Source organism: Erythrolamprus reginae, chromosome 5, assembly GCF_031021105.1.
Source record: "Erythrolamprus reginae isolate rEryReg1 chromosome 5, rEryReg1.hap1, whole genome shotgun sequence".
Lineage (NCBI taxonomy): Eukaryota > Metazoa > Chordata > Lepidosauria > Squamata > Dipsadidae > Erythrolamprus > Erythrolamprus reginae.
The window spans coordinates 88,828,648-88,852,103 of NC_091954.1; the positions used below are offsets into that span (position 1 = coordinate 88,828,648).

General features: G+C 39.9%; 1 protein-coding gene across 1 annotated transcript in view; it reads right to left on the bottom strand.

Annotated features, from left to right (window-relative positions):
- The window catches only part of WWTR1 (WW domain containing transcription regulator 1), a 112,207-nt gene that overhangs the window by 24,072 nt on the left and 64,679 nt on the right, over positions 1-23,456 (bottom strand). Inside the window, exons 2-3 of the mRNA XM_070753412.1 lie at positions 21,903-22,039; positions 1,416-1,621 (exon numbers count right to left, since the gene is read on the bottom strand). Of these exons, the coding sequence (XP_070609513.1) occupies positions 1,416-1,621; positions 21,903-22,039 (343 nt within the window). The remainder of the gene's footprint in view (positions 1-1,415; positions 1,622-21,902; positions 22,040-23,456) is intronic.

The window sequence follows — 23,456 nt, forward strand, 5'->3', positions numbered from 1 at the left end:
AGCTGAAGGAGGAGGTTAGATCCAAATCCCAAAGGCAAAATAACACTGTAGGTTTGATAGGTTTCACCCTCCTGCTCTGCTTCAAAAGTTTCGCAGTCTGAATTTACTTATGTTTAGTCTGAAATCATATCTATCCAGTTCAGTTGGGCTTACTCCCAATTAAAAAAACACAACTAAACTATTTTGTTACTGGCTTCAATCCTTTAAACAATCTGCACTCTAGTTGATAGATAGTCACAAAGTGTTTTTTAAAAATGTCTTCTTGTGATAGAGAGGATATGCATTATTGGGAAATAGTGCGCATTCATGTGTGCACATATAGAAATCACCTTGAATGTGATTTTAAGATTAGAAATTGCTTAGATTAAAAAAAAACACAGAATATTTTAAGGACCAATTTCCATCTATTTATTTTTATATTCTCTCTCTCTCTCTCTCTCTTCCTCTCTCTTTCTTTCTCTCTCTCTCTCTTTCTCTCTCTCTCTCTCTTTCTCTCTGTCTCTCTCTCTTCCTCTTTCTTTCTCTCCCCCTCTCTCTCTCTCTCTCTCCCTCTTAGCAATTGTCTTCAAACTTCAATACTGCTGGAAGTAAAGTAACCGGCTAACTGTTTTTCTGAGGAAGCTGATGAATATATTGACCCCAGTAGAACCATATAATCATACTTTCATAGTACATTATCAGTAGGGTGGAATATTCCTTTACCCTATGAAAAACATCCTTTGCAATTGTTCACAGTTCTTGCTTTGAAGCCAAGTACAGGAAGCACCAGATCTGTTTTGAACAATGTGAGTCACAATAAAAGCTAACCCTTAAAGCGTAAGCAAAAATACATAACCCAATGAGAAAAATTTCCAGCCAGAGAATAATTGCTAACGATGTTAAATCTAAGCATTCCTCTTCGTAGCTGTCTTCAAGAGCTTTCCTCCAGCCCTTGAGAGGACGGAAATTATTTATTTATTTATTTATTTATTTATTTATTTATTTATTTATTTATTTTGTCCAATACAAATTGAAAGTTAAAGAGAATAAAAACATGTAGTGGTAAATATCAGGGAAGGGATAGAAGAAGAGATTTGAGAATAGAATACATCAATGAAGAGTAGAGGAAAGGATATATGAATGGGAGAAAAGATATATAAAATATAGTAGAGACAATTGGACAGGGGACGGAAGGCACACTAGTGCACTTATGGACTTTGGACAAATGGACTCTCCCGGCATGAAGAAAGAGGAAAATCAGATCAAAAGAGGGATAGGTCAGGATTTCTCTTGACTGTAAGATTTAGCAGTGCATAAAAAGATGCTAATCTTCCAATGTTGGGTGGGGGGAATCCCTACTCAGCAATCTCTCACTTATAGTGCTGGACAACCTACGTACAGAAGGGAAAAGATACCTGCCCACATTTTTGCAATACCTGACGCATGAGTTCCTCCTGACGCATGCGAATCCTCTCTCTCTCCATTTGGATTCTCTGAAGCCTCAGCTTCTGCTGCTGCTGTTGTTGAGAAGTCAGGGCATTTGGCATGTTCAATAATGCAGCTTGAGCATTTGGCGAAGGGTGGTTCTGCTGAGATATGGATGTAGCTGGTGTCATCTGTGGCTGGTGCTGGTGATTCATTACTACGGAATAAGCATATTTTTGAAAGTAATGAGAATACAATTATGCTGTATTTGTCTATTTATGCAATCAAGGCTGCAGTGGTTCTGTAACATTTGTCCTCAGAAAAAAAAGAGTTATCCAAACAACTCCCCATCTGTATGCACAAATTAAAAACAACGGAGAATGCTCATAGTTAAAAACAAGCAGAAATTAAAATCACAACAAGTGATACAAATGAACAACCAACCATTAGCACTTAAGACTTATATACCACTTCATAATGCTTTACAGCTCTCTCTAAACATTTAACGGAGTCAGCATATTTTTGCCAACAATCTGGGTTCTCATTTTACAGACAATTTTACAGAAGAAAGGAAGGAAGAATCAACTTTGAACTGGTCAGAATCGAACTCCTGACAGTGAGCAGCCCGCAATAATGCATTCTTCTCCCCCCCAATAATTTATTTATAATTTATTTATTTTTTGATCTTTCTGCTTCTCATATCTTGAGTGTTTGCTTTCTGAGTTTCAAACATCCATATAATAGTCTTAAAAATAGATATTTTAAAATAGTTACAATTTATTATCATTTCATTTTTATACATCTCTCACATTTCTTTTTATCTTAATATCTATCTTTTAATCTTTTAAGCATAGCAGTGATAAATATAGGGCCATACATATTTTGAAAATCATTGTAAAAAGTATCTCAAGGAAGGACTGTCTGCAGCTATTAATGCAGCTTCTTAGATTTCTACACAAACCTGAAAGACAGTTGTCACTTCTGTAAGAGTTGCATTGTGATCCACTTCCATGGTATCTTTTTTCAAGCTTGCATGGATGACTGAAGAAGGACATGAACCCAATACTTCCCGTCCTCTGAATTATTTTTGAAGCGTACATAGCACAAATAGTACCTATTCTCTTTGTTTGGGCTGTGCAATTTTTTAAATCCAGCATTAAAGTCCAAAGCTTAGCTGGCAGCAGAGAGCAAAGCAAAATGCATACCAATACAGTACTGACTTTACGAATTCACTAATTTCCAAGATGGATTTGAACTTCGACAATTATCATAAGTTTGTAACTTTTTTTTAAATTCAGGAGAGATTTAGAGGTATGCTTTATTTAAGAACGTTCTTCTATCTGGGCTCCTTTTACAGAATGAGAGATAGCACTAAGGCAGCCTTGGTTGCACTTCGTGCTGACCTGTGGTGTGCTCAGGAGAAGGGGTCGGTATTTATTTTTCAGTGACATTCATCACCACTGGTTGTCGTATTCTTCCAGACCAACTCAAGAGATTGGAAGTATTATTTATTTATTTATTCGATTTTTTATGCCGCCCTCCTCCCTAGACTCAGGGCGGATTACAATATGTTAGCAATAGCACTTTTTAACAGAGCCAGCCTATTGGCTCCACAATCCGGGTCCTCATTTTACCCACCTCGGAAGGATAGAAGGCTGAGTCAACCTTGAGCCGGTGATGAGATTTGAACCGCTAACCTACAGATCTACAGTCAGTTTTAGTGGCCTGCGGTACTGCACTCTACTTGCTGCGCCACCTCGGGGCAGCATGGTGTTGCCATAATTCTCCCACTTTCTCCAGGATTAGATGTAGTCAGAGTGGGTTGGACAAAAGAAGGGTGCCTGATTTCAGAGGTATCTCAGGGATCTCCAGAAGTTGTGAATGTTCCAACGCTGGATGTTTTTAAGCAGATGTTGGATAACCATCTGTAGGGTTTCCTACCTAAGCAGGGGGTTGGACTAAAAGACCCCCAAGGTCCCTTCCAACTCTGTTATTATTATTATCTATCCTCTCTCCACTTTTATTTAACATCTACATGAACGGCATAAATCATCAACGGCACAGAGACAAGTATCATCAGCATGCTAATGATGTTCAGTTGTACAGTTCTTAGGAAAGGAAGGGTTTGCTATTTCCAGCCTTTCCTACGTAAAGGTTTTTTTTTAAAAGACTCATTTTAGTATGCTGCCTAGAGTTATAAATTGTTGGTGGGCGGGCTCATATATTTTTATTTATTTCATTTATTAATTGGATTTATGTGCCCCCCTTTCCGAGGACTTGTATAGCCTATAAATAACAAACAAATAATCTTAGGTCACTAAATCAATAGGCAAGTCACATTGCGTCATTCCATCAGCGTCAGAAGACTTCAGGATCTTTCCTTTCTCTCTTATCAAAAGGATAGGCATCCTATAGCCTTTGGAATTCGTGTACCCGTCTCAGGGCTTTTTTTGAAACATGTGAGTCAGCAAAGCATAGAACTAGGGTTTGAAGTGACCTGATTTTGAGCAATAAAACATTATACAACTAGTGAAGAGTCTGTTGAAAAGATATGAGCCATGTTAGAAAAAGCAAAAAAGAAGCAAAAGAAAACAAAACCAGAAATCCCCCCCCCCCAAATACATTTCTTTCATATCACAATGTCCCTGCTCTGTTCATTGTAGTCTTTAGGAAAAGAAAATAAACAACAACTAGAAACTATGGCTACAAGCCATTGTTCTTTCCTTAGAAACAGATACAAATTTTGGCTATTTCAAAGGCATCCCTGACCTATGAACAGTTGGTTGAGGGTCACATCATGCCTCAGTTCAGCAGAAAGTAGAGTTTTATACTGTATTTAAATCAAACGACTGAACCCCCCCCTAAAGACTCTTTAATTTGTTTCGGGGTTTTGTTTTGCACTGATAGTGCTATAACTCATAGCTGCTTTTTCAGGTTGGTTATCAGTTAACCATATCACTTCTATTGGGATAGGCATTGCCTGAACGTGGCTTTTGAATCAACTACAATAATAAATGAACCCTAGATCTTGAAAATGTTTTTCAAGCTCTTTAGGAATTCCACCCAAAAATCATTCATTCATTCATTCCTCATTCACTCACTCACTCACTCACTCACTCGATTTATTATTCCACCCTTCTGCTTAGACTCAGGGCGGCTTACAACATGTTAGCAATAGCACTTTTGAACAGAGCCAGCCTATTGCCCCCACAATCCGGTTCCTCATTTTACCCACCGTGGAAGGATGGAAGGCTGAGTCAACCTTGAGCCGGTGATGAGATTTGAACCGCTGACCTGCAGATCTAGCAGTCAGCTTTAGTGACCTGAAGTACTACACTCTACCCAATTCCTCAGTATAGTGAGTGGTTGAATATACTAAATGTGCTAGGAAAGTAATGTCTTCGGAGAGGGGCGGCATACAAATCTAAGTAATAAATAAGTAATAAATAAATGGCAAACCTTTTTTTGCTTGGGGGACCAAAAGGACACGCATGCGTGCATTCTCACACCCATAATGCAATGACCTCCCCTCATGCATAACCTCCCCTATTTGCATGCATAGAGGGCTCACTGAAGCCTTCGGAGCCTGTGGATGAAGAAAAATGGATTCAAGTTGATTTTCAGCCTTCTTGAGGACGGGTGGAAGGTTGGTTGTTTTTGCCTTCCCCAGGTTCAGGAAAGTCTCCAGAGCTTCCAAACTTCAATTTCTGGACTTCTAGTTGGGCCATTGGGTCTGTTTTTCACCACCCATGGGCTCCAGAGACTTTTCTGAAGCCTGAGAAGGCAAAAACAACCTCCTCTCATCTTCCAGAATCCAGAAATCAGCTGGAATCCATTTTTCGCTATATGAGAACCCAGGTTTGTGTGCTGCATAATTTAGTCAGAAATGACAGCATGGATCCCAAGCTGTCAACCCACTCTGTATGATTTATCTTGGTCTTTGACTTGACTTTGTTGTCTGTGGAAATTGGTAATTCATCTTTCAGCTCCTGTATATATACTGGAACATCTGACCTCATCGCAGTCAATAAACATCACAGCAACACTATATATCAGATCATCACGCAACTACCCAGTTCCTCCAGTATGTTCCAATGCACTTCTTTTATAAAGTTAACATTTGTACTGTCAAGTTGAAGCAGGGTGATTGTACACAAAGGTGTAATGGAATGCTATTGAGTGTGAAATACCAATTTGGAGAGGTTCTATTTCTTCCTACAGTAATGCCACAAATCTCTCCATAAATCAAATTGTAGCAGAAGTATCATCAGTATTCCATTTTATCCTTTGATAGGGCAGCAGTATCAATTGCTGAGAACATTTTGACAAAAATATCTTCACTTCTGGTTGTGACAGGCACTGCTTACAGAGACAGCACATCTCCTCTTATCTAAAAGTGAGGTGTGATTCCTCGCACAGATTGCTAGTTGAGCCCTGCCATTTAGGACTGATCTACAGTAAAGGCAATAGCAAACAATCTATGCAGTTACCCTCAGAGACTGTGAAATCTCAACAGCCATGTCAGCAATATGATGGGTCCTCACAAATCGCTTATCATTTTGCTGGAATAAGACTGTGGCTTAGTAACCAAAGACAGTTCCAAAACAAGCCAAATGGATTTCAAAGTCCTCATCCCACCCAGAATTAGACAGAAGCAATTTTATATCCATGTATAACAGATGGAGTCAATTTAGAAAATATTTTCTGAACTGTGCTATCCCCGGTCACCACTTTGCAAATGAAACAGAAGTCAGCATTCAATGTATCTCTTTAAAAGTAAGTTAAAGTGTAAGCCATAAAGTCAAAGTTTATGCACTGCACCACAGACAACATTTTAAATGTTACTGGCAGTGTTTGGAGGACATTATGGCCTTATATACACAAATAGCTCTCTGGGTTAGCTAAGAATATCCACAATTGGAGAATTAATCTGCCATGTGCTTGCCCCAAAATAGTTCAGTAATAATATCTTAATTTCATGCAAGCTGAATGTAACATTCTGTTGCACTAGTCTAAATTTTCTTAAATCCCTACCCATTTTCACTGTATATTCCTAGATAGCCCATATGCCCCTGGACTTCGAAACCTGGATATGACCTTGGGCTTGAGGATCCCTCACATATACACCCTAACTCGTGACAGATCTGTTCCTATACAGATTGACAGAACTGGTAAGTGAAGCACTGTACTGTCTGGTAAGCACAACATTTCAACTCTCCACGTGACTTCAAGGGTGGTGATAAGCAGATATCTTGCTATTAAGGATTACCAACTTCTGGCTGCAGACTTTAAGACAGGCCCCAGCATGTCTATTGAGATTCTCAGTCATTCTGCTACACTAGTCTAAAATTTCTTAAATTGCTACCCCTTCTTACTGTATATTAGATTTAATATTAGATTTGTTACTGTATATTGTTTTATCACTGCTGTGGGCCGCCCCGAGTCTGCGGAGAAGGGCGGCATACAAATCTAATAAATAAATAAATAAATAAATAAATAAATAAATAAATAAATAAATAAATAAATAAATAAATAAATAAATAAATAAATAATAAATAATAAATAAATAAATATAAACAAACAAAAAAACCAAAAACTAAAACTATAATAATAATAATAATAATAATAATAATTATTATTATTATTATTATTATTATTAGGAGCCGGGGTGGCGCAGCACTGCAGGCCACTGAAGCTGACTGTAGATCTGAAGGTCATCGGTTCAAATCTCATCACCGGCTCAAGGTTGACTCAGCCTTCCAGCCTTCCATCCTTCCGAGGTGGGTAAAATGAGGACCCGGATTGTGGGGGCAATATGGTGGCTCTGTTAAAAAGTGCTATTGCTAACATGTTGTAAGCCGCCCTGAGTCTAAGGAGAAGGGTGGCATAAAAATTAAATAAATAAATAAATAAATAAATAAATAAATAAATAATATTCCTAGATAGCCCATATCCCCCTGGACTTCAAAGCCTGGATATGACCTTGGGCTTTTTTCCCCCTTAGGATTTTCAATCAAAACTTTATAGCATGGAAACTGACCAAGGAGAGATTCAACCTGGAAATAAGGAAGAACTTTCTGTCTATGAGAACGATCAACCAGTGGAACAGCCTGCCACCAGAGGTTGTGAACGCCCCATCACTTGACATATTGAAAAGAAAATTGGACTGCCACCTGGTTGGGGTGGTGTAGTTTCCTGCTTGAGCAGGGGTTGGACTTGATGACCTGCAAGGTCCCTTTCAACTCTAATAATAAAATAAAAAACAAATTAAAAAACCAACAACAATAGACTGTACATTCACATTTTAAACCCCAAAATACTCTAAGGCAAAAGCTTGTCCACCCCAGGGATAAAACACCCAGCCACAAACTGAGCAACATGATATACGCATTACAATGCAGTGAGACTGCATTCTGTACATGGCAAAAACAGAAAAACCACTTCACAAACACATGGCACAACATAGGAAGACAAAGATTCAGAAGTCCATCTGCTTTGGAAGGCAAAAATCATTCTTTTGAAGACAACAAATTTCACATTCTGGACAGAGGGAGAAGGATGAAAACACAGCTTATCTCATGTTGACAACACAATCCTTTCAGCAGTTCCAAGAAGCTTCCACACCCATTCCCATTGTACCTTGAAGGCATAGATAAACCTCCAAGTAGCCTCAACAACTCCCAAAAAGAGTGCTAACAACCAGACGATTTGAAGGAATATAAATCTTCCATTCTCCACCATTTAGTCCAAATTAAAGAAGCTTCTTGGATGAGAAGCGAAACATCTTCAAGGATAGTCCAGTTACTTTTTGAAAAAGCAAGTTTGAGACAGGTCCCTAACTGTTAACTTTTTATTGCACAGTGGGCAAATTATTAAATATGTGAGAAGCTTTCACATTAGCTTTACTTATTAAATTAATATAAATTACATTTGCTCTGAAATGTGCATCTTATTTTTATAATTATAATTAAATAGTTTTTACCCCTAAGTGCTTTAATTATTTTAGAATAGAATAGAATAGAATAGAATTTTTATTGGCCAAGTGTGATTGGTGCATGTGCTCTCAACGTCCATAAAATAAGATATACACTTGTCAAGAATCATGTGGTACAACACTTAATGATTGTCATAAGGGTCAAATAAGCAATGAAGAAGCAATATTAATAAAAAATCTTAGGATATAAGCAACAAGTTACAGTCATACAGTCAACATGGGAGGAAATGGGTGATAGGAATGATGAGAAAAACTAGTAGAATAGAAGTGCAGATTTAGTAGAAAGTCTGACATTAATCATCTAGAATTGAAATTTTATAGTAATTTAAAACATTTGAGCTAATTGCCTAATCTATTATCATACTGAACTTTGTGGGTTCAGTACAAAACCTTAAAATGTTACTGCACACCTCAACAAATAATGCTGCCTATCATTTGTCCTTTTTGTGGCTATTCAAATAATGTGACTTAATCAACTGATAAAAGAGTCTTCGGAGAGGGGCGGCATACAAATCTAAGTAATAAAATAAATAAATAAATAAAAGAGCCCAAGCACCTATTTGAAAACTTATCTTGGCCTATAAGCCACTCCCACCAAGTCACATGATGTTTAAGCCATCTCCCTCCCAGTCACGTGATTGTCAAGCCACTCCTACTTGGTCACATGGCTGGCAGAGCATCCTACCCGATCACATGACCATCAAGCCACACCCACAGTGTGGCAGTAAAAATTTTGGAAGCCCATCACTGGGTAAAGGACTGGGGAATTTTGGGGAGGAAGTGGGCCTCAGTCAAGACAATGCCCACCTAGGCAACTCTAATGCATTGGTTAACAGATTGTAGAATAAGAAAGGAATGGAAATATGGGAATACAGTAGTCCCTCACCTATCGCTGGTGTTACGTTCCAGACCCGGGCGCGATAGGTGAAATCCGCGATGGGGAATTTATCGACTGATAGTACTTATTTAAGTATTTATATTGTAATTGTTTGGTAAGTTTTCATTGTTTTAAGTGTTTATAAACCCTTACCACACAATATTTATTTTAGATACAGTATTTAAATACAGTATTTACAATTTTAGATATATTTTTTTTGAAAAACCTGCCGATCGAGTTCGGCGGGCTGTTTAAATCTGCCGATCGACTTCCTCAGAAACCCGCGAACCAGCGAAGATCCGCGAATAATTTTTCTCATTAATATTTCTTGAAAACCCGCGATGAAGTGAAGCCGCAGTAGGTGAAGCGCAGTATAGCGAGGGACTACTGTACATCATGAAGGGGCACAGGTGGTTATTTACTATTGCTGAAAAAAATTCACAGGAAACTTTGTGTCCCTTTATTTCATGTTTCAAAAGTAGTATTAATTCAAAGCAAGAAACCTAATCTGAATCTTCTCTGCTTTCATTAACAGCAAAAGGAAGAAAACTTCACAGCTGGCTTTTTGCAAACTTTTTTCCTAGGAAATCTGTCTATACCATTTAAACAAAGAGTGCCTTTTCCTCCACAAACGGCCACTGTGTTTTTGGCTTTGTGCTGCAGTAAATGGAAATCAGGCCATCTGTGAATACTGTAATGATATGAATATCCGAATCATATACTTTCAAACCGCTGTTACATTATACTAATTATTTTTCAGCGTTGTCAGCGTTTCGTTAAAGTTCCTGTTTCTTACGTCATTGATATTAATTACACCAATTGTAGCTTTCCCTCCTTCCCCTCTCCCTCGTAATTTAGAATGGTTTAATTTAACATGAAATTTCTTTTTTTTAGCATAGGGGAAATAAACAGACAGCTCAAATATAGGGTGGAAAATATACAGTAAGGCAGCAAAGTTAGTGCAAGGAAAATATAAGAATAGAATAACAGAGCTGAAAGAGATCTTGGAGGTCTTGTAGTGCAACCCTGCTGAAGCAGGAAACTCTATAATCGTCATGGCGAACCTATGGCATGCAAGCTGTTGGCCAGCTCAGCTCCACCACGCATGTGCGCGAGCTTCCCGCCGGCCAGCAGATTTTCAGGTTTCTGACGCACATGAGGGAAATGGTGTGCATGCATGGGGGAGTCTGAGCATACTCAAGGGTCGCACACACATGCGAGTGCGGGGGGGAGTACTGCATGCCCCCCTGCTCCATTTTTGGTCCCAGGAGGCTCCAGGGAGGCCTATTGGGCCCAAAATGGAGCATGGGGGGTGGGTGGGTAGGAATAAGTTAGATGTTAATTTTACATCTGGTTTGCTGAACCAGTAGTTGCAAGGACTGGTTGGCCCTGCCCACCCCACGCCACCCTCCTAGGAATCTCCACACCGCCTGTTTTGGATGCCAGGTAAATGCAGGGCCTGCATGAAGGTTCTGGGAAGTCAAAAAAGTGCACCTCCTGGAAGTTCTGGAAATGGGCCTGTTTCTGGCCTCTGGAGTTTGAGGAGGCATTTTTTGCCCTCCCAGAGGCTCAAAGAAAGCCTCCAGAGTTTGGTAAGGGCAAAAACCGAGCCTCCTGGAAATTCTAGAAGTCTGAAAACGGGCCTGTTTCCAGCTTCTGGAAGCCATTTTTGCCCTCCTGGAGGCCCGAAGGAAGCTTCCAAGGTCTGGGGAGGGCAAAAATGCCTCCCGAACCAGATGTAAAATTAACATCTAACTTAATCCTACCCACCCCCATGCTCCATTTTGGCCATACCCAAGTAGGCCACACCCACCCAGCAACCGGAGAGAGAACTGGTTGCAGGGGGAGCAAGGGTAGGGTCATGTGTGCATGCACAGGGTAGCAGGGCGCATTGCATTATGGGTGTGGGCACGCAAGGACCAAAAGGTTATCCCTCGCTATACCATTTCAGACACACGGTTGTCCAATCTGTTCTAAAAAACTTCTGGTGATGGAGTACCCACAACTTCTGGAGGCAAGTCATTCTATGGGTTAATTGTTCTGTCAGGAAATTTTTCCTTAGTTCTAGGTTGGTTCATACACACACACACACACACACACACACACACACCACAAATAGAGAGATAAATCTCTATATAAAAACTGTGGGCAGAAGGTATCCATGGGATAAGTGCTTGTCCAAGAAGTAGAGGGGCTTATAAAAAAGTAGTGAAGCTTCAATTTGGCAGTTCCGGCCACCATGTTGGTCTTTTGACTTTCCCAAAGATGTCCCTGTTGAGCAGGCTGTAAACATTTTACATACATGCCAGGGGTGGGTTTCACTTGAATTTTGCTACCGGTGCACATAGGCGCACGCATCCCACCGCACAATTTCACTTTCCCACATGTTCAGGACAACGTTACAAGCCGAAACACAGCTGAGGAGCTTCTCAGCTATGCTTTGGATGAAGAATAATGGTCAACATTAGGATGAGGGTGGGCGGAAGGGCTTCTTCTGACATGGAGATGCTGGGGGGAAAAAATCACTGGAAATTGCGCCATCAATGGGTTCCTACTGGTGCAATGCTCTGGACCGCAACGGTAGGAAGCCACCACTGATTCATACCTACAACTATCATATTGAGAAAGACGTTGATATAAAAAACTGGAGAGGAAAGGAAGTTCTGGAGGAGTTTCCCCATGGTTCAGGGGGGAATTTAAAGGACGAAAACTAAATGTGCGTCACACCTATTTTGGGCTTAATCTAGTTTTTATGTGCATCTTGCTTCAAAACAGCAGTAAGTCACATAACAGCTTTTTCGTGGACTTCTGCAAGTCATGTCTCTGGGTCTTCAGATTGCTGTAAAATCTAATCTTAGCTACTAATCTGTCAGTAAAAGTGGAGGTACATTCACTATTATTCAAGAATCTAAGACAAAATAGTATCTTAACCATTAGAACAGAATTCAATCTAATTCTGATGACCTCCAGATTTATTGAATTCTTATAATTCCCACGCAGCTGAAGTCCAACAAATCTGGAAATTATCAGACTGGGTTCTCTTGTCTCAGAACAGAGTGGTTTGTATTTTTCCTCTAAATATTTCATTTGTCACTATTACAAAAGCCTTCATTATCTTTTTCTAACTCATATTCTCATAAACTGTCTACAGGTTAGGACAGCACCAGGTTTTCCTTAACCTGCTTCTAAGTGGGGAGATACCAACGGGTATAATGATAAATTATAATAGTTTACTGAAGGAATAAACTCTGAATAATGGTTTTGTTGTTATGCTTTTGATATTCTGCAACTTACAGCACTGAGCAGCTTTAACAGTACAGTACTGCTAAACGTTCTGGAAATTGTCGTTCAATACTAGGATAGCAATGGGCTGTTAAAACTCCAGTAGGTTTTATTAGGATCCCTAGTCAGTAGTGAACCCGTCCCTATTTTTATATTTCATCCCTACTCCAGTTTGTTGCAAACTTGAGAGCATCAAGTGTCATGCAAAGCAGTCTGATGAAAAACATATGTTTGCAGAGATAGGAAGAAAATCCAGCCACATTACACTTCTGACTTAGTCACGGCATTATGAAAGGGAAGGGGGGGGGGCGTCTCCCTCTCCTCTCTTTCTCTTTGCTCTTGCCAACAAAGAACTGCCTGTTTCACTTATTTCCCAGAAACAGCATTAGTCTTCCAACAAGGTCAGCAAAAATACTGCTTTCCAGTTGAGAGTACACAGAGGTCCAAAAATCTGTAAAGTATTAAATAAAAAACTTGCACTGTCCTAAGTCAGTAGAAAACTTTTTTTGTTCAGGTTTGGAAAAAAAATGATTTGAAAAAACACCTTATACTTACTAAGAAGTGATCCCTACCTTGATCTGGGATAATTAAAATTTAAGAACTTTTGTGCTTAAATATTGTGAGAAATGGGGGTCTCCGTTTCTCACAGTGGGAGGGGGAGAGGTAATGCCAGCTCCTTGAATTTTCAAAAAATACTTTTGACTGGATGGCACCATATACAAGTTGGTCAGGAGGCCATGAAACAGAAAGAGGGAAGGAGGGAGGATAAGAGGCAGGGAGTAATGGAGCCAAGCTATTTTAGTCATCGACCCTTCTGCAATTCACCTGCTTCCTGCTTATGATAAATTGAGATCTGACAGAGCAATCTTATACATGACTACTCAAATAGACAGAAGCACTTGTGGATAAGCCTTATACTTCCACCTTCTCTTTTACCAATTATATTTGCTTCTCCAAAGATTTACATTATTATTTCGAATCCCACCTGGTACTTCATGGCACCGGACCACATTATCTCCAAGACCGCCTGCTGCCGCACGAATCCCACGACCGATTAGGTCCCACAGAGTGGGCCTTCTCCGGGTCCCGTCAACTAAACAATGTCGTTTGGCGGGACCCAGGGGAAGAGCCTTCTCTGTGGCGGTCCCGTCCCTCTGGAACCAGCTCCCCCCAGAGATTAGAATTGCCCCCACCCTCCTCGCCTTTCGTAAGCTCCTTAAAACCCACCTCTGCTGTCAGGCATGGGGGAACTGAGATATTCCTTCCCCCTAGTCCTTTACAATTTATGCATGGTATGCATGCATGTATGTTTGATTTTATAATAAGGGTTTTTTAGTTGTTTTAGTATTGGAATGTTACATGTTGTTTTTATCATTGTTGTTAGCCACCCTGAGTCTATGGAGAGGGGCGGCATACAAATCCAATAAATAATAATAATAATAATAATAATAACAACAACAACAACAACAACAACAACAACAACTTGTCTATTAACTTTAATGCAGTACAATTTCAAATAGTTTTTGCAACCCAATTTCACTCAGGGGATACCTCCTCTCCATCTCTGGCCTTGGTTTTCTCGCCTTTCACATATGACAAATACATCAGAGTCAGAACATCACCAGCTTATATGCCTAATAATATAATAGGGTAAAAAAAAATGAAAAAATTGCACAGGTTTTATTTATGGGTTTCTTATGGGAAAGATGTTTTTAAAAAAGCAGACGCACAAGTTCAAATAGCCCACTACAAATGGCACTTACAACATACATAAACAAGAAAAGACAAAAATAAACTGATTTCCCCCCATAATTTAAGAATAGATTAATGGGATCTTCCTCTGAGTATCAGTATTTTAAGTAGCCATTTGACAGCAATTTACATAGGTGTGTCAGGTCTCAAATTCTTCTTTCTCCTGCCAAGAAATAATGGCCCAGAGCCTCGGTTTGACTCTGTGGGTGGAAGGCAAAGGAGAAGATAACTTTAATGAAAAGAGAAGTCAAAAGATTGGCAGCTTAGGTCTAAGCTTGGTTTCCCAAGCTGAGCTTTCAAGTCAACAGCGGTCTGTTCTCTTCCTTTCCTTGATTCTTCTTGTCTGGAGTCAAGTTTGAACATCAGACAAGTTTTCCCCTTTGCCTCTTGTCAATCACAGTCCAGCAAAGACAGACGAGGCCTACAAGCTTCTCCAGTCAACCAGCAGGAAGGATCCCAAGAAGGAGATAGATAACCCAGGAATCCCTTTTCAATGGCACTGAAGAAGCTGATCACGTCTTAATGTTCCTATCAGCTTGCCTGCCTGTTGGGAGGAAAGGCAAAGGAGCAGAAACAGGAACTTTCTGATGCCAGCAACACCAAGAGAAGCTGTAGAACTAGAAGAACAGAACAGACATTTTGTCCTTCTGTGCCTGGAAGCTGGTAAATCTAGATCTTTTAACAGATGGAAAGAAGTAAAAATTCTACCAGGTCTATCATTTCCAGGATTTTTTTCTTCAGCTATATTGGACTATAGTTGCTTTGCTCAGCATACAGTAGGGCCAACTGCTGGGCTGGTTAGAGAAGATGTTAACTATAAAACAGTGTATGTGCTCAAGAAAGGACTAAAAAGGAAAGGACAGGGGTCCCCAAACATGGACACTTGAAGACTTTTGGACTTCAACTCCCAGAATTCTCATAGCTGGCTGGAGAATTCTGGGAGTTGAAGTCCACAAGTCTTCAAGTGGCCATGTTTGAGGACCTCTGGGAGAGGAAGTAGTTTTTGGGAGGTGGTTAAAAGAGGAGAGGTGATAGGAAGAGGGAAGGTTGGAGAGAGGGGAAGGAAGGTAGGTGGGAAATATGGAGAGTGCAAGAGGGGAGCGGGGAAATGCATTTTGAATGCCCAACTATTGATTTACTAAACAAGAAAGAAGGTGAAAATAAGGATACAGAAATGGAAAATATGGACTAATGCACTATTTGTAACATGTATATAAGGTATATGCATTGACATTTGTATGGGTATGTGTTGAAAAGAATTTTTACCGCAAAAAACAACAATAACAGTGTATCTGGAGATCAACTGGTTTGGAAAAGTTATTTTTTTAAAAAAGATCAGGGAGCCTTGTGGTGGGCAGTATCTCTTTCTCTTAGCCTTTTGGTGAAGGAGCTGAAAGCTTACAAACATGTAAAGAAGCCTCTTTGAAATTACTTTGTTGAAAAGTGCGTTAATGAAAACTAGCTATTTTTTGCTTCCAGATTTTGTGATGAGACAGCATATTTAGGGCTACAGGTGGCATGCAGGTTGCGCACTTGTTCAAAAAGATTAGAACCTTCCCCAAATCTGGATCCTATTATTATTTTGAAATTAATTACAAAGGTACTGTATCTCTAGAATGGTGCTTCCTAACCTTGCTGGCTGGGGAATTCTGGGAGGTGAAGTCCAGATGTCTTCAAGTTGCCAAGGTTGGGAAACACTGCTCTAGAACTAAAGAGTTCAATCTCATTTCAATAGCTCTCCTTTTTTAGCTATTTTGCAGCCCTTGTGTAGTAAAGCTGCTAACTCTTGAATAAACAGTTGAGGAATTTAACAGATAGATTAACAGAGTTGGAAGGGACCTTGCAGGTCATCTAGTCCAGCCCCCTGCCCAAGCAGGATACCCTACATCTGCCTCTACCTAGGATCAAACTCACAATCTCCTGTGCATGAGTCAAGAGCTCCACCCTCTATGTATACAGTGATCCCTTGATTTTCGCGGGTTCAAACTTTGCGAAATGGCTATACCACGGTTTTTCAAAAAATATTAATTAAAAAATACTCCACGGTTTTTTTTCTATACCACGGTTTTTCCCACCCGATGATGTCATACATCATCACCAAGAATAACTTCTCTCTCTCTTTCTATCTCTTTCCTGTCATTCTCAACTTCAATCATTTTCTCATTGCTCTTTTTTTCTCCCCTTTTTTCTATCATTTCTCTCTCTCCCTCTACCTTCCACTCTCCCCCCCTCTTGTTCTCTCTCTCTCTCTCTCACTCTCTCTCTCTCTCTCCTTTCTATCTCGCTCTGTCTGTTGCTCTCTCTGTGTGACAACGCCTGCCCCGCCTCTCCTGCAGTCCCCTTGCTGACAGTTGGGCTGAAAGCGCTCTCAGCTAAGGGGCGGGGCGGGCATTCTCAAAGTGCTCAGAGCGGCTAGCGGCCGAATGAGGAGGATGAGAAGCCGTAGCCACCAGTGCTGCTGCAGGAGGACCCGTGCCCTAAGAAAGCCAGTGAGAGGGGCGGATTGGGGGGGCGGATTGGGAGTAGCGGCAAAGGGGCTGGAGGCGCTGGGGGGGGGGGCGGCCGATATTCAAAACAATCTTTGCCAGCCTCCGCACTTTCATCGCTTCCCACCCCCAACTTCAAGCCCGGCTCCTTGCGCAGCCTTGGAAAAGGGTGCGTGGGGATAGTTTTTGGCTGTCCATAGCCAAAAATGGTGGTTTTACTTCCGCATCTCTACTTCGCGGAAATTTGACTTTTGCGGGCAGTCTGGGAACGCAACCCCCGCGAAAATCGAGGGATCACTGTAGTGCATAATGAAATTTACACCACTCATATTAATATCACTCCAAATGAAAAAGTGGGGAAGAAATGGAGGTAGATTAAAAAAAAACCACCCCAGAGACAATCTTCTACATGGAACATCTTCCATTGCTCCTAAGGACTATCTGTTATAAACAGTTCTGTGGGGAAAATCTGGTTGACTTATATTTCTGTATTGTATTTCATTAATGCATTTTGATACGGCACACCAGCCATTTTGTGAATATCTGTATTGGTAAAAATAATACAAATGCAGTAGTAGTAATACTAACAGTGCATAACAAGAAAATTTCAAAGCAACTTCACAATCCTTTGCAACAAGTAGTCCTCATTTCTAGCAAAGGCAATGGGACTATTTAAGGAAAGTACAAAAATACCAAGAGAAAGAACATTTGGATTAAAAGGATAAGAAAGAACAGAACCTTAGTTTACTTTGGTGTTTTATCCAAGAGAGTATTTTTTCCTAATGTTCCTTTTGAAAGAACAATCGAATAGGGATCTACTTTAAGGAAACCCCTTGTAGGGGTACATCTTGGTGCTAAAAACTCTTCTATTTTGCTTCTACGTTAACTTTACCTTCCTCTGTATATAATTACTCATCAACTTGAAGAAACATGTACTAGAGTACACTGTAAATGTACTGTGGTAGACACATGATATACAGTATGTCTCCATCCAACAAAAATAATTTGGAAATAATCACCACTTGGTCAGTGTCTCAAAGACGCTTTTTCAAAAAGCAACTGGTCTGCTTTTTCCTTAAAGAAGAACAAAATGTTTTGTTCTTCCTCAAGGAAAAAGCAATCCAGTTACTTTTTTTGAGACAGCACCTTTGAGACAAGTATGACCTGAATGACTGAGAATCTCCACAGACACTTGATCAAGGATGAATTCTTTCCCTTTCTCTGAAAAGTCCAAATATGAAAGATATTTTTTCCATTTTTATTATTCATTATTCCCAAAACTGATAGCAACATTTTCTCCAAGACCTTTAAAAGGTTGGGAACATCTGATTTATCTGTAAAACAAGCTCAAGCATTTCATTTGGTCTTTGGTGTATTCTTTTCTTGCCAAGTTGATTGATAAAAATTATCTGCTATCTCTTGGTATTAAATAAAGCAAAACAGAAAATGGTTCTACACGTGTCCCTGAGGTGTCATCCAACTTGTCTCTCATTTTTAAGGGGGGAAGGGGAAAAAAGCCTTTAGGTGGACAGAAACATTTATTTTATTTTATTTATTTATTTATTAAATTTGTATGCCGTCCCTCTCCGTAGACTCGGGGCGGCTCACAACAGTAATAGAAAAAAACAATGTAGAATATAAATCTAATAGTTAAAAGTAAAAACCCATAATTTAAAAAACATGCAGACAACATATCTCAGTATGTTTTGGAATATTGTGTAGACATAAATAAAAAACATAATGGTAGAACTTTAAACACTTCTATAATGCAAATAACCCGAATCAGAACAACTGAATTATAATATTTGGAAAGTTCCCTTTAGAATAGCGTGACCAGACGTCCCACTTTCAGTGGGATGGTCACACTTTTAGCAGGACAGTCATGATTTTTCATCATTAGTTCCGCGTCCTTCGAAAAATGTCCCGCTTTTTCCCCCTCTCAACCAGCCCCCTTGGGAAGAGGCTGTAAGGAGGGGATTCCAAGCTCTCCGCTGCTGCCTCACCCTCCCCGCCCCAGCCCAGCTTGGTCGGAGGTCTCTGTGCTTGCTTCTGGCCAGCTGTGCAAGGTCTTTGCTCGCCCATTTCTCCCACCCTGCCTGCTCTCCTGCCTTTGCCTCCACCTGGGCACCATCAGGGCAGGGAAGCCGGGCACCTCCTGTGCTGCAGACGTCCCACCCATCAACCTCTGAGCCTGAAAGAGGAGTGGAAGCCCCGCCTTCTCTCTCAAAGGTGAAGCTGTTCCTGGGCCGGAGTGCCTGCTGAGCCCCGGGGAAGGGGCTGGGTTTGGGGGGGGGAGGGAGGGAGAAGAGGAAGGAAGGGGGAGAAAAAAAGAGAGGGAGGGAAGGATGAAGAGAGAAAAAAGAAAGAGAGAGAAAGAAAGAGAAAGAAAGAAAGAGAGAGAAATAAGGAAAGAAAGAAAGAAATAGGGAGGGAGAGAAAGAGATGAAGGGAGGGAGAGAAAGAGGAAGGAATAGAGAAACAGAAAGAAAGAAAGACAGAAAGAAAGGGAGAGAGAGAGAAAGAGAGAGGGGAAGGGAAGGAGGGAGAAAGACAGAGGGAGGAAGGAAGAGAGAGAGAGAAAGAGAGAGAAAAAGAAGAGGAAGGAAGGGACAGAAAGAGGGAGGAAGAGAGAGAAAAAAAATTGCTAATTTTTTTTGGCTAAATTTTTTTTAGGTTGGGACGGGAGGGACCAGGGGAGGCACCTCTTGACATGAGTGACATTGAGTTGGCCACGCCCAGCCAGCCACATGAGCACCCAGCCACGCCCACCCAGCTATATGGCTTCTAAGCCATGTCCACCAAACCAGCCTACAGAACAGGTAGTAAAAAAATTTAAATCTCACCACTGCTTCTGTCTAACCATACCAGAAAAAAGAAACCATCTTAGACCTAACAAACAACACAGTCCCAATATTAATATAGGATTGTTACATTCCATGCAGAAGTTGAAGAAGTTTTTCCTCATATAACCAATAAAGCAGGGATAGGGGAATCTATGGTCCTCCCAATCTGACTGAAAAATACCCACCATTATTGCCAGTGATGGAAATTTAGTTCAATAAGCTATGCAAGTAAAAAAAAAATTGAATTATTGCGCTATTCTAGCAGTATACCACAAAGATCATACACAAAAAAGATAGAAGAATCAGAATTAGTTAAACACTGGATTTCAATTTATTTCTGCTTTATTCTATTTAATCAGAAATCTTTAATAGAACACCTGCAAGAGTTTTCTGGATTTCAATTTATTTCTGCTTTATTCTATTTAATCAGAAATCTTTAATAGAACACCTACCAGAGTTTTCCCAGCTCATACTAGGAAGCAGCACAACAGTAAACACCCACATAAGAGACCAGGACATACACCTAGAAAAAAGTTTAGTCTCCACTGTGTTCATACCACATTTTCCAATACAATTTTTGTTGCTTATATCTTAAGGCAAAAGACAGATGTATATACTCTGCTTTTGAACAGATTTTTGCAAGATCTGACCCCTTATCCAATTTCCATTCTATACTTGTTGTCTGGGAAAAAGTTGGCTCGGCAGGCATAGTTTCAGGACTCGTGGGTTGGTCTAATAAAAATCTGCTTTTTAATCTTCAAATTTGAACCAAAAACAATATTTTTCCTTTGGCTACACTAAAGGTGCTAAATGTCTGGGACTAACACGTGCTACCAAAATTCAGGAAAATATAATTCGCAATTAGGAACTCTGAAAAAGGGAAAAAAATGTAAATTTTAATATGTACAGGATTCAGAGCAAGTCAGTAGTATGGCCAGAAACAGACTACTTGTGGAATTTTTTTTATTCATTGCCAATCTTAACCAATATATAAGATAAGAGTGAGATAATAATCAAACTCAGTAAGAGGTCGCCTTATATTTAGATATATATTCCCTTTTCTCTTTCCTTGTCTGTTCTTATCAATTTTAATCATCATTTACTATTAGAATTATAACAGATATTAATTACTCCACAGATCTGAGGGGGGTAGACAGTTAATAAATAGGGAATACAGTAGTACCTCTACTTAAGAACGCCTCTACTTAAGAACTTTTCTAGATAAGAACCAGGTGTTTAAGATTTTTTTGCCTCTTCTTAAGAACCATTTTCTACTTAAGAACCCGAGCCCGGAAAAATTTCCCAGGAAATTTGAGAGTGGCCACGAAGGCCCGGCCAGTTTCCTGCCATTCCCCCCGGGTTTCTCTCTCTGGCGCAGTATATGGGAGGTAGACGTGCGCCGGGTGTATGGGAAGCGCATGCTCCTCATCGCTGCTTCAGAGTCCCTCTTTTTTTTTAAGCCTTAAAAGTTTTGGAATTTTTTTTATTCCCCTCACACCTTCCTTCGGCAGCGACTGTCTTCCTCTTCTTCTTCTTCTTCTTCCTCCTCCTACCCAAATCCCAAGCTTTTATTTCTTTCCTAATGGGTTTGCACACATTATTTGCTTTTACATTGATTCCTATGGGAAAAACTGCTTCCTCTTAAGAACGTTTATACTTAAGAACCTGGTCATGGAATGAATTAAGTTCTTACGTAGAGGTATCACTGCATAAACAAACAACAAATAAATAAACAGGTTCCATCTCAGCCAGAGCTGAAATATCTATTTCAGATCCTACTTCATCATAATTTTTTAATTACAATGATAAACGAATGCAGCACAATTATATGCATGCCTGTACAGAAGTAGCGTCAGTTATATTAATATGAGATATTTCAATTAAGCATGGAGTTAAGGTTCACTAGAGTTAATAAATGTTTCTTTTTAATAAACTAACTCATTTTAAATCTTGTGTATTATAAGACATTCCTAGATGAGACAAAAGTGAAACAGATAGATATTCGCAGATTAATTTCCTTAACAAGTAGAATATTTGATACAGTTAAATGAACAAGAACTTTATAGACCCGAAAGGTTTCCACAAGGATCTTGGATATTCCTCAAGAAGCGTTTGTATTTTCTGACTCACTCTAACTGTTGGACTTAGTTCCCAAAGTTTATTCATCATTATGCACAGTAAACCAATTATATTGTTTGTCAATAAAAGAGATTGGAAGAAGGTCACAATTGTTTGGAACTCTTGTTCCTTTTGCTATTACTCACCAAGGTTGGGTTGCGACATGGCCATTGAACGTTGCGATACGGGGGTGGAAGTGGTTGAAGGATGATGGCTCATGTGATTTAATGGCTGGGTCATAGTCTTTCGAGGATCTTGCCAAGTTGTAATTTTCTCTATGTGGCTACAAAAGAGAAAGTTGGGAATTATTAAATTTGTTCCACTCCTAATTTTAATTACATGTTGCTCATTTGCTTATGCTATCTATTAGTCTGACTCCCTACTTTTTGTTGGCATCACAATATTAACACACATAAATATCCAAAAAAACTCTTCTGCATTATTATTTTACTACCATCACGGACCTGATAAAATATCTGTTTTTGAGATGAATAAACAATATGCCAAATTTATCTACAAGGCTATTCTCCAAAGAACCCATCAATCTCTCTATTGAAGTTACTCAGCTACATTTAGATATGTCAGTATTATTGGATGTAGTCTTGCAAATAAAGATAGGAATATGCAAATTCTGGAAAGATTTCAAGGGTGAAATTCTTGAGACATCTGAGAATTCTTGACTCTTGTAAAAGTTAATTTTCTATTTACCTAAAAGTATTAACCCTTATTGTATTAATTACCAGTCTTCATACAGCCTGAAATATCGTCATTATTTTATTATTTTCTCCTTTTGTAAATCCTTTTCTTTATAATATCCTGCCTCCAAATACGTAGGTAGCCCTTGTACTTGTTTTTTACATTATTTTCCTATAGCAGAGCCAATGAATTCTAAAGGGGGATAGTTCCCTTCCACTTATTCTAGAAGTAGTTCTAACTCTGATGGTAATTCCACTCAGAAAAGATGATTCCATTTCCAATTCCAATCTGCCTTTCAACTTGGGTACATATATAGCTAGCTACAGTGATACCTCGTCTTACAAACTTAATTGGTTCCGGGACGAGGTTCTTAAGGTGAAAAGTTTGTAAGATGAAACAATGTTTCCCATAGGAATCAATGGAAAAACGATTAATGCGTGCAAGGCCAAAATTCATCCCTTTTGCCAGCCGAAGCGCCCGTTTTTATGCTGCTGAGATTTCCCTGAGGCTCCCCTCCATGGGAAACCCCACCTCCGGACTTCTGTGTTTTTGTGATGCTGCAGGGGAATCCCATAATTGCAAAAACGAGCACCTCATTGGCAACGGAAGTCTGGAGGTGGGGTTTCCCAGCGAAGGGAGCATCAGTGAAATCGCAGCATCGCAAAAACACCGAAGTCCTTGAAACCCCACCTCCGGACCTCTGTGTTTTTGCGATGCTGTGATTTTACTGATGCTCCCCTCGCTGGGAAACCCCACCTCCGGACAAAAACAGGTGCTTCGTTGGCAACGGAAGTCCGGAGGTGGGGCATCCCAGTGGCGGCGGCGGGTTTGTTAGGTGAAAATAGTTTGTAAGAAGAGGCAAAAAAATCTTAAACCCTGGGTTTGTATCTCGAAAAGTTTGTATGACGAGGCGTTTGTAAGACGAGGTATCACTGTACTTGTAACAGCTAGTTTCAATTACACACCTGGAGATTTAGCAAGGACTTCTTTCTATTTTAGCACCT